The sequence below is a fragment of the Anomaloglossus baeobatrachus genome, chromosome 3 (genome assembly GCF_048569485.1).
Source record: "Anomaloglossus baeobatrachus isolate aAnoBae1 chromosome 3, aAnoBae1.hap1, whole genome shotgun sequence".
In the NCBI taxonomy this organism is placed as follows: domain Eukaryota; kingdom Metazoa; phylum Chordata; class Amphibia; order Anura; family Aromobatidae; genus Anomaloglossus; species Anomaloglossus baeobatrachus.
Window position 1 is genome coordinate 394106131 of NC_134355.1, and position 12327 is coordinate 394118457.

Consider the following 12327-nt stretch of genomic DNA (forward strand, 5'->3'; position numbering starts at 1 on the left):
AGGCCGGCAGGTGGCGGCAGCCACAAAATAATTTTAAACAGCAGGCAGTGCGGGAGAGGCGGGGGGCGGCCCCCCACCCCTCCACCGGCCAGCCCACCGGGAGAAGTCCCGCCCCTCCCGCCTGTCAGTCCGGGCCTGATTACTGGTGACTCTTTTAAGGAAGACGAGAAGAAATTTCTAGGTAGCAACAAAGATCCAAAATTGAAGTCCATTATGTAGTACATGCTGAAATCTTTCAAAGCCTTGGGTTGTCTGATAAATTTGAAATTACAATTTTTACATTTCCATTTGGGTTACTTTCCTGAAAACCTTGGTAATATTAAAAAATAACAAGGAGAAAGATTTCATCAGGATATCAAGGAGATGGAATGACGATACCAAGGTATCGTCCCACAGAAGGTCCGCAGACCTCCTATAAGAGAAAAGGTTTTAAGAGAAGCTTTGGAGAGAAAAGAAAGTGGTGCAAGAATTAATTTCCAATAAAGTTGCAGAATGAAAGTTCAATACATTTTTATATATACGATAATATTGTATACATTTTTGGTTATTTGAAATCAGGGTATAAAAAAAACCATACATATCAGTCATTGGATTTGAAACAATTTTCGCAAACTCAAATTTTGCATATTTGTGTTATCAAACATATTTGTATATCAACTACTTACATCAACAGGTTTGTCATCAGATTCACGGCCTGCTATAAGTGCACTCCCTTGAAAGTCAATAGGGTCTTTCTTTGAAGTTTGTCTTCTTTCAATTAACTTGCAGTCTACATACAGTGAAATAATACTGTGCTGAACACAGATTCCAAGCTTGTGCCATTGACGATCAAATAGATGATGGAGCTCTCGACTTTTAAAGGTGTAATGCAAGGTAGTTCCACCCTGTTTAGCAGTAAACTCTACAATTTTCTTCTCACCATCAATTAGAATAGCATCCTAAAAAACAAAAGTTTATTATTTAATAATAAATAAATAATTAATAATAGTACTTTCACTTGTATGCATTTTTTATGTGTTACAGGCACTTTACATGACTGTAGATCAGTGGTGGAATTGGTCCTGAGAACGCTGCTGATTGTTCAAAAGACGGCAAAGAAGTGTACAGATTGGGAGGAAGAAGCGCACAACTCAGAGAGGAGTACAATAGTGAGTCATAGGCTATCTGTTTCATCCATACACTGTTCTGTGTGAGCAATAAGTGGGGTCTTAGGTACTGGGCTCCCAAGATTTGAAGGCATCTAAAGTGACTGCATAAAGAAAATTACAAAAGTTTAGTTACTCTTAAAAATATCATTTCACTTTCACAATTCTTTATAGATTATTTTGTTTTACCTGATCTGAGATTAGAAACTTGGACTGGAACCTAAAAATTTTCACTAAAGACGACCTACATCCTACTTGAGATGGATTTTTTTTCACAAATATATATTACTACCATTGCAAGGTACTCAGGATACACTATACGTTTTATGACTGTTACTGAGTTGCCTATGGGAACTTCTACAGGCATCAAATCATTTACAGTTTTAGGCTGTTTTTACTGAAAATATTAGGTTAAATACTTATGAAAAAAAATACCTATCACTTTCATCGCTCACTAACATGGTTCTATACCAGAAATTTTAGGCCTAACTGTAGCCTTAATAGGGCACCCCTAGACTCCTATAAGCCTCTACTTCTTTGAGCCTATAATCTTGTCTAGTATCTGGCAAAAAATGCTATATTAACTCTGTAATATGGACATGAAATACACAGACTTTGAGTTATTAATTACAATAGTGCTATCTTAAACGTAAGAATTATTAATGCCACCGTCCATTAAAGTCAACCTAAATACTGTTAATAGAGAATATTCCACCAGGAACCACCCCATTATCAAAAATCTGTAGAGTTCCTAGAGGCTTCATCACTGCTCTACCACCCGTGGTTCCTCTACTATCTTCTGCAAAGCATCAACCCACCTATACAGCAGTGAGTTTAACATCCTGCTGTGTGGATTTGCTGCCATGTTCTGCTTATGTTCCAACCACTTCCACAGATATGGCTGGGGCTGGCATGAAATTGACAAAGGTTGAAAAACCTTTGCACAACTTCAAGCTGCACAAAAATGTTGTGAATTTTAAAAGTATTTTACTTTAGAAATTTGTTGAGAAGATGTGTAGGAGTTGGGCCCAAATTCATTCTGTGGTCACTTTATTCTCTTGAATAGTGAGAGCTCCAAAGATTGGATTACTATAAATCCCAAGGAGGAAAGTTGAACTAGATGGACCTAGGTCTTTTTTGAACTTAAGTAATTATGTAACTATGTAACAAATTATTATGACTTTATATGATAGGGATAATTATTTAAGCAAATATATTGATAATTCAAAAAGAGCTTATGGAAAAATGGAAAGCCTGTTGATGCCTATTTAATTGATTTGATGAAGCAGTTGTCACACTTGTCACGATTGTAGCAAGCGTGGTGAGGTGCATTCAGACCTATGTGCATCTGATGCACAACAAAAAACACAAGAAAAAGTGGGGCACCATGGACACAAAAACAATGGGAGGTACTGGAACTAGTGAGGGGTAGGTGGGCACCTCCTAAACACACCTACAGCTGTCCCTACTCTTCTCACCAGTCCATATACAGTCTCCGCAACTGTTGCTGAACAGAAACTGGTATCCTATGAAGACCCTATAGTAACCCTGACTAGTGAGGGTTAGGCGGGCTTCACTAGACCTAACTGCTGCACTAACAACCCACCAGGAAAGTAAAGACAAACAGGGGGAAAATTAACAACCAAAAAGATATTGACTGAGTACAGGAACTTGAGTTGCAGAACCTTCCTCAAAGGTGGCAAAGACACAAATGACTGTAACTTCAGTAGGGATTGCTGGGATACACCACTACTTAAAGCTGAAGGGTGTGACTACTTAGTAAGTGCAGCTGATAACCCAGCAAGGAGCTGCTTTGGAAAAGCAGGAATAGCAAAACTGGCACTCAACCACTTTAGTGTCAAGAGAAATGAAAACCAATTTAAATGAAGAGAGCCAGATGAGATGCTCCAGTCCAAAGGGTGTCACTGATCATGACCTGCAGGGAGACAATTGTGACAATAGTATTTATAAACAATGGCCCCAACTCTTCAAAGGAATTCTAGTCTAAAGGTCCAGTCACACTAAGCAACTTACCAGCGATCCCAACAACGATAGGGATCGCTGGTAAGTTGCTAGGAGGTTGCTGGTGAGATGTCACACTGCGACGCTCCAGCGATCCCACCAGCAACCTGACCTGGCAGGGATCGCTGGAGCGTCGCTACACGAGTTGCTGGTGAGCTCACCAGCAACCAGTGACCAGCCCCCAGCGCAGCGTGGAAGATGCTGCGCTTGGTAACTAAGGTAAATATCGGGAAACCAACCCGATATTTACCTTGGTTACCAGCTCACGCAGCTACACGTGCAGAGAGCAGGGAGCAGCGCACACTGAGCGCTGGCTCCCTGCTCTCCTAGTACAGCACACATCGGGTTAATTACCCGATGTGTGCTGCAGCTAAATGTGCACAGAGCAGGGAGCAGCGCACAATGCTTAGCGCTGGCTCCTTGCTCTCCTAGCTACAGCACACATCGGGTTAATTACCCGATGTGTGCTGCACCTGCATGTGCACAGAGCAGGGAGCAGCGCACACTGCTTAGCGCTGGCTCCCTGCTCTCCTAGTTACAGCACACATCGGGTTAATTAACCCGATGTGTCCTGCAGCTACATGTGCACAGAGCAGGAGCCGGCACTGACAGTGAGAGCGGAGGAGGATGGTAACAAAGGTAAATATCGGGTAACCAAGGACAGGGCTTCTTGGTTACCCGATGTTTACATTGGTTACCAGCCTCCGCAGAAGCCGGCTCCTGCTCCTGCACATTTAGTTGTTGCTGTCTCGCTGTCACACACAGCGATGTGTGCTTCACAGCGGGACAGCAACAACTAAAAAATGGCCCAGGACATTCAGCAACAACCAACGACCTCACAGCAGGGGCCAGGTTGTTGCTGGATGTCACACACAGCAACATCGCTAGCAACGTCACAAAAGTTGTTCGTTAGCAGTGATGTTGCTAGCGATGTTGCTTAGTGTGACGGGGCCTTAAAGTTCTTAGAAATCTCTGAGTTGCTAAGCCAATTTCTCAAAATTGTTGGAGCTGGGGCATGACTGGGTTGGGATGTCACAGCTTCTCTAGTTCATGACAAACTATGGCGTTCCTTATGCCAGAAATCTTACTCTAGCCAGTATAGTCAGAAGCAGCTGACTCCAACACACCCCATCATCAAAAATAGCTAAAAAATCAATAATCTTAATGATTTAGATCCAATGTAAATACAATTAAATGAAAATGAATAAAACAAATAAAATCTGTATGTATATATTTAAAAACAATCACAATTAATTCTATAATCATACTCTTGTTTACAATGAGAATAAGGCGAAAAAAGTTAATAATCCTACCTGTGGACTACCTCTATGGGTCAAGGTTTTCCACAAAATCCAACGCTCCTTTTTTGTGCTACGCCGTACACGGAAAAGAGCAGTTATTGAATATTCTTCAGGAAGTCCAGAGGAAAATACTAGTCTGCAAAGAAAATTTGAAAATTGTAAACATTAACATAATGTGCAATGTTTATGTATTCATATATTAACATGATGATATTAAACAGTTCAATCTGCTTCATTTACTCTGTAATTTAAGAAATAAGCTACCGTCTGAGAATAAAATTCACCCTGAAGCTAAAAGGAAGACTTGCCTGTAATACCGAATCCTTTTAACCTGTATATAGTAGCCATATATAGAGCAAATGAGGAAAATATTTGTAAATACTCTTATTTTTATAGTTTAAATGCACTGGAACGAAAAACTGGTTGTAATATGGGCATAGCCCAGGACGGTCGTGCACAGCCCGCAAGAGTAATTACTGTTTCACCCACCTGGTACAAATTGTGATACAAAGGAATGCATTACAGGAGAGCTTTATTTATATTTTGCAATATGTCAATTAATTAGTATGAAAAATAATACTAGATTTTAGAGAGGTAAATAAAATACCAGAATTCGGGGGGGAATTACATGGCAAGCAAATGGGAACCCTTTCATTTTAATCACTTGACATCATTTTAAGATTTAATGGCCTACATTTATTTATAATACCATAATTTGCACTAATTATATAAGAGAGGGTTGTTGGCAAGAATAGTACCTAATTATTTAAAAGATGTCGCTCGGGTATTTCCAATGTCTGACAATTAATTTTTATTTCTTCCGTCATATCTTCGTGTCACCAGGTTTTACCTTTATTAACCTTTGACTTTCACAAGAGGTCATTTATAACTTGACTGTGTCAAAATAGGGTTTTTGTCTTCCTCTGAATCATCATGTTAGGGCTCCACAGATACTGTAGCTGACTTTTCCACTGTCACTTTACTGCAAAAGCATGGCAATTCTTTCATTTCATGATCTTTTTGGGGGGGGTTTTTGTTTCTTTTTTTTAATGTGTGATTTTATGGTTGAACCCTTGTATGGTGAAATTGTGTGTGTTTGCTACAACTTTCAAATATGTTCATAAAAATGTGCCATGAGTGCTCATTACCTATTTTAAGAGAAGTGTTCTGGATATTATAAAATGTAGCTAGACAAATGTATAGGTGGTTGCCTAAGATTTCAAATTTGCTTAAAATTGTCAGATTTAAAAAAAAAATAAAAATCAATATGTTTAGGAGTGTTGTGAATTGGAAAGGAGCCCAAAAAGTGGACATCCTAGCCTAGTTTTGACCACTTCTCTGGGTAGGACTGAAGTGTCTCTACTTTAAAGCACCACTCAGGCGTTGTCTTTTTCGTTGCTGGAGTGTTGCTTTTGATCTAAGACCCCTGCCCCTGGTCTTATACTCATCCTCCAGCGTTCTCATCTTTTATCGGCAGAGCTCTGGTCTTGCAGCACAATCTTGTGATCGCAACTTTTGACTGGTGGAAGTCAGAAGTTATGTCACAATCTCTCAATGCAAATCTATGAGAGTCAGAATGAGGTTCTGATAGACTGATAGAGTGACCTCCGGCTCTCTCCACGAAATACTGGAGTAGATCATGAACTGATTGAGGTTGTCTGGAGTAGCACCAATAAAAGGTACCATTACTGCAGGGAAATTCCCTCTTCCCTGGAGCAGTATGTTACCTTCAAGAGATATCACTTTCTAGATACTAAAGGGAAATCTTCTATCTATTCTTACTCATTATATTGTTTCAATATTATTACATATTAATCCCTTAACGACCGTGGGCCATAACGTTACTCCCTTAGCCATACAGCTGTAATCATCTGCGGCTGCTGCAGGCAGCCAGCGGTGATCCGCACACATGTCAACTGATTTGAACAGCTGACATGTGTGCCTTGCATCTACGGGTGGATCTGCAGTCCACTTGTGCCTGTTAATCCTTTAAATTTCACAGGCAAAACATGACCGTGAATTTTAAATCCCCGCCGCGGTAAATGTTCACTTAACCGACTCCATCGGCGGCGCCGTGACATGACCATTATGAGCTGATCTTGCCATGGTAGCACACATGACTCACTTCCTGTTTCACCCAGCCAAGTGCTGTCTGTAACAAGAGGTGAGTATTTCTGGTGATCACAGCTGTGTAGTTGTGAGCAACAGAAATGAATGAGTGATTAGACTGCTGATCCTTATAGTCCCCTAGTGGGACAAGTAAATAAAAAAAGTAAAAAAAAAGTTTTAAAAAATTTAAGAAAATTAAAAAACCTAAAAGTTGAAATTATCCCCCATTCACTCCATTAAAAATTAAAGGGTTAATAAAATAAAAAATGAACACACATTTGGTATTGCCGCGTTCAGAAATGCCTGATCTATGAAAATATAAAAACAATTAATATGATCAGTAAACAGGATAGCAGCAAAAAAAATTACACATGCCAAAAATACGTTTTTTGGTCACCGCATATTTTGCGCAAAATGCAATAACTGGCAAACAAAATGTAGCATCTGCGAAAAACTAGTGCCATTAGAAATGTCAACTTGAGTTGCAAAAAATAAGCTTTCACTGAGACATAGATCCCGAAAAATTAAAATGGTACAGGGCACGGAAAATGGCGCAAAAAATGTGCCACTTTTTTTGGATAAACTTTAGAATTTATTTTAACCCCTTAAATAAAAGTAAAGCTATACATGTTTGGTGTCTATGAATTCATACCGACCCGAGGCATCACACTGACACGTCACTTTTACAATACAGTCAACACGGTGAATAAAATATCCTCAAAACAATCATGCAATCACTCTTTTTTTGCAATTTTTCCACACTTACAATGTTTTGCCAGTTTTCAGTATACTATATGGTAAAACTTATTTAAAAGTACAACTCGTCCCGCAAAAAACAAGCCCTCATATGACACAAAAATAAAAAAGTTATGGCTCTCGAAAGAATGGAAGCAAAATAAACCTCACAAAAAAACGGAAAATCGGTCAGGGGTGAAGGGATTAATAACCATTATCTATACATTTAAATATTGTGAATGGAAATTATCAACGTATATAAGCCAGAGTAAGAAAGTCACAAATTTTTCTGCAAGCCAAGCTTGTGCAAGAATGTTAATGACTTTTTTGATATTGCGCCAGTCTTCTAAAAAGTCAGTTGGCTTCGTGGGAGGTGGGATTTAATATAGATTATTGATACTTTTTGATATGTATTAAAGCAAAAATCTATGCCAGCATATAGCACAGAGCCCATGATGCACCAACTCTATTAACCCCTTCAGCCCCAAGCCTATTTTGACCCTAAAGACCAGGCCATTTTTTGCAATTCTGACCAGTGTCACTTTATGAGGTTATAACTCTGGAACGCTTCAGCGGATCCCGGTGATTCTGAGATTGTTTTTTCGTGACATATTGGGCTTCATGTTAGTGGTAAATTTAGGCCGATATTTTTTGCATTTCTTTGTGAAAAAAACGGAAATTTCGCGAAAATTTTGAAAATTTTGTAATTTTCAAACTTTGAATTTTTATGCTCTAAAACCAACGAGACATATGACACAAAATAATTAATAAATAACATTTCCCACATGTCTATTTTACATCAGAACAATTTTGGGAAAAAAAAAAAAAAATTTAAGGAAGTTATAGGGGTTCAAAGTTTATGAGCAATTTTTCATTTTTACAACAAAATTTACAAAGCCACTTTTTTTAGGGACCACATCACATTTGAAGCAATTTTGAAAGGTCTACATGACACAGAACACCCAAACGTGACACCATTCCAAAAACGGCACCCGTCAGGCTACTAAAAACCACATTCAAGAAGGTTATTAACCCTTCAGGTGCTTCACAGTAACTAAAGCAATGTGGAAGGAAAAAATGAACATTTTACTTTTTGCAACAAAAATGTTAATTTAGCCTCAAATATTGCATATTCACAAGGGTAGCAGGATTAAATGAACCACCAAAATTTGTTGGGAATTTCTACTGAACACGCAGATACCTCATATGTGGCGAAAAACCACTGTTTGGGCGCACGGCAGGACTCGGAAGGGAAGGAGCGCCATTTGACTTTTTTGAACAGAAAATTAGCTGGAATCGTTAGCCGCACTATGTTGCGTTTGGAGAGCCCCTGAGGTGCCGAAACAGTGGAGCTCCCCCACATGTGACCCCATTTTGGAAACTAGACCCCTCATGGAATTTATCTAGATGTTTATTGAGCACTTTGAGCCTCTGGGGGCTTCACAAAAGTTAATAGAGTTGAGCTGTGAAAATAAAAAAAAAATTTTTTACCACAAAATTGTTACTTCAACCAGGTAGCTTTTTTTTCACAATGGTATTAGGAACAATTGCACCATAAAATGTATTGTGCAATTTCTCCTGAGTACACAGACACCTCATATGTGGTGGAAATAAAATGTTTGGGCGCACAGCAGGGCTCGGAAGGCAAGGAGCGTCATTTGACGTTTCAAACGCAAAATTGTCTGGGATAATTAGCGTATTCCATGTTGCGTTTGGAGACCCCCTGAGGTGCCGAAACAGTGGAGCTCCCCCACATGTGACCCCATTTTGGAAACTAGACCCCTCATGGAATTTATCTAGATGTTTATTGAGCACTTTGTGCCTCTGGGGGCTTCACAAAAGTGAATAGAGTTGAGCCGTGAAAATAAAAAAAAACTTTTTTACCACAAAATTGTTACTTCAACCAGGTAGCTTTTTTTTCACAAGGGTATCAGGAAAAATTGCACCATAAAATGTATCGTGCAATTTCTCCTGAGTACGCAGATACCTCATATGTGGTGGAACTCAAATGTTTGGGCGCACAGCAGGGCTCGGAAGGCAAGGAGCGTCATTTGACGTTTCAAACGCAAAATTGTCTGGGATAATTAGCGTATTCCATGCTGTTTGGAGACCCCCTGAGGTGCCGAAACAGTGGAGCTCCCCCACATGTGACCCCATTTTGGAAACTAGACCCCCATGGCATAGAAAAAAAAAAACAGCGGAAGATGGGGGGGGGAGGCAGATGGGGCGGCAGCAGATGGGGGGGCAGCGGCATATAAAGGGAGCATCTGTGATTGTGAGACGGCGGCTGGGATAGGGTGGGGGCGGATGGGAGAGGGCGCAGTGGATGCAGGAGCGGCAGAGGATGGGGGGAGGGGGCGGGTGGGGGGGATGGGTGGGAAGGGGAGTGGGAGGTGAGATTGGGGATAGTTACCCTACAGGATGGATCTAGGCAGCTGGATCACAGGAGATGAAGGAGGCAGCAGATCGGGGAGGGTGAGAGGTGGGGGAGGGAGCGCAGCGCAGATCACGGAGGAGACAGGTGAGCAGAGCACAGATCACGGGGGTGAGAGGTGAGGGAGAGCGGACAGCAGATCACGGGGTGACAGGTGAGGGAGCACAGATCACGGGGGTGAGAGGTGAGAGAGCGCAGATCACGGGGGAGACAAGTGAGCAGAGCGCAGATCACGGGGGTGAGAGGTGGAGGGAGAGTGGACAGTAGATCACGGGGGTGACAGGGGAGGGAGCACATCACGGCGGTGACAGGGGAGGGAGCGCACATCACGGCGGTGACAGGGGAGGGAGCGCACATCACGGCGGTGACAGGGGAGGGAGCGCACATCACGGCGGTGACAGGGGAGAGCGCACATCACGGCGGTGACAGGGGAGGGAGCGCACATCACGGCGGTGACAGGGGAGGGAGCGCACCTCACGGCGGTGACAGGGGAGGGAGCGCACCTCACGGGGGTGACAGGGGAGGGAGCGCACATCACGGGGGTGACAGGGGAGGGAGCGCACATCACGGGGGTGACGGGAGGGAGCGCACATCACGGGGGTGACAGGGGAGGGAGCGCACATCACGGGGGTGACAGGGGAGGGAGCGCACATCACGGGGGTGACAGGGGAGGGAGCGCACATCACGGGGGTGACAGGGGAGGGAGCACAGATCACGGCGGTGACAGGGGAGAGAGCGCACATCACGGCGGTGACGGGAGGGAGCGCACATCACGGCGGTGACAGGGGAGGGAGCGCACATCACGGCGGTGACAGGGGAGGGAGCGCACATCACGGCGGTGACAGGGGAGGGAGCGCACATCACGGCGGTGACAGGGGAGGGAGCGCACATCACGGCGGTGACAGGGGAGGGAGCGCACATCACGGCGGTGACAGGGGAGGGAGCGCACATCACGGCGGTGACAGGGGAGGGAGCGCACATCACGGCGGTGACAGGGGAGGGAGCGCACATCACGGCGGTCACAGGGGAGGGAGCGCACATCACGGCAGTGACAGGGGAGGGAGCGCACATCACGGCGGTGACAGGGGAGGGAGCGCACATCACGGCGGTGACAGGGGAGGGAGCGCACATCACGGCGGTGACAGGGGAGGGGGCGCACATCACGGCGGTGACAGGGGAGGGGGCGGGTAGCTGACCACGTGGGTGAGAGGTGGGGGGGAGCGTGCAGCACATCACGGAGGGGAGGGGGCGAGCAGCACATCATGGAGGGGAGGGGGCGAGCAGCACATCACGGAGGGGAGGGGGTGAGCAGCACATCACGGAGGGGAGGGGGCGAGCAGCACATCACGGAGGGGAGGGGAGGGGGCGAGCAGCACATCACGGAGGGGAGGGGGCGAGCAGCACATCACGGAGGGGAGGGGAGGGGGCGAGCAGCACATCATGGAGGGGAGGGGGCGAGCAGCACATCACGGAGGGGAGGGGAGGGGAGGGGGTGAGCAGCACATCACGGAGGGGAGGGGAGGGGGCGAGCAGCACATCACGGAGGGGAGGGGAGGGGGCGAGCACCGATCACGAGGGGGAGGGGCCGGGCAGCAGATCGGAGGGAGCGGTGGCACTATGACAGATGGAGGAGGACAGGGTGCACGATCCCTGTCCTCCTCCATCTGTCATAGTGCCACCGCTCCCTCCGATCTGCTGCACGGAGGTGAGGGGCCGGGCAGCAGATTGGGGGAACGGTGGCACTGTGGCAGATGGAGGGCTGCGGCGGCAGCGGATCGGGAGGTGTGGGGGTGAGGGTGCGGGCAGGAGATCGGGGAGACAGGTGGCAGATCGCGGTGGGCAGCGGCGGCGGCAGATCGGGACGCTTTTCGTACAGTGCAATGGCAGCGCGGCAACTTCCGGGTCCCATGCTCCGGTCTCATAACAGCATGGGACCGGAGCTTGTCGCCCTGCCATTGCACTGTGTACACTCACTGTGCTCAGTGTGCTGGCGTGCTGCAGGGACAAGGGAAGCTGATGGGGGCGGTCACCGGCAACAGGTCCACTGTGATTGGAGAAATCGGTCACAAGGCCGATCTCTCCAATGAGAGCAGTGGAGCTGGGGGAGGGTGATCCAGTGAGGTCACCCAGCTCCAGCCAATGGCCAGTGCTGTGCTACAGCTGCACTGGCCAGGGCTGGATTTCAATGTTTCAGTCATTTTAAATGGCTGGAACATTACAGTGGCTGTGATTGGTTGAGCGGCGTTCGTCAGCCAATCACAGCCTCCGTAGGTCCGGGGAGGAGGCACCACCCCTCCTGAGGTCAGGTACAGGTCCCCTCCTCCCCGAATCTGCGGTTTATGTTAACCGATCGCAGTCACCGGAGGCTCCGGTGCCGCGATTCCGCCATGACGGAAAGATCCGTCCTTGGTCTTTAAGGCCCAGGGCACAAGGACGGATCTTTCCGTCCATGGTCGTGAAGGGGTTAAAAGGAAGGAAATTTACACTTGGTGCGTCTTACTCTATGGAAAGCAGAGGTGACGTTAAAGCCCAGCATCAATGCAATCAGTTTTCTCCCCGTTGGTCTATGAATTATCATACT

General features: G+C 45.3%; 1 protein-coding gene across 2 annotated transcripts in view; it reads right to left on the reverse strand.

The window, feature by feature from the left end:
• Positions 1 to 12327, reverse strand: part of COL19A1 (collagen type XIX alpha 1 chain) — a 1307565-nt gene that overhangs the window by 1070392 nt on the left and 224846 nt on the right. For both annotated transcript variants that reach the window (XM_075340245.1, XM_075340246.1), the window contains exons 5-6: positions 4481 to 4604; positions 666 to 938 (exon numbers count right to left, since the gene is read on the reverse strand). In XM_075340245.1, coding sequence (XP_075196360.1) covers positions 666 to 938; positions 4481 to 4604 — 397 coding nt within the window. The remainder of the gene's footprint in view (positions 1 to 665; positions 939 to 4480; positions 4605 to 12327) is intronic.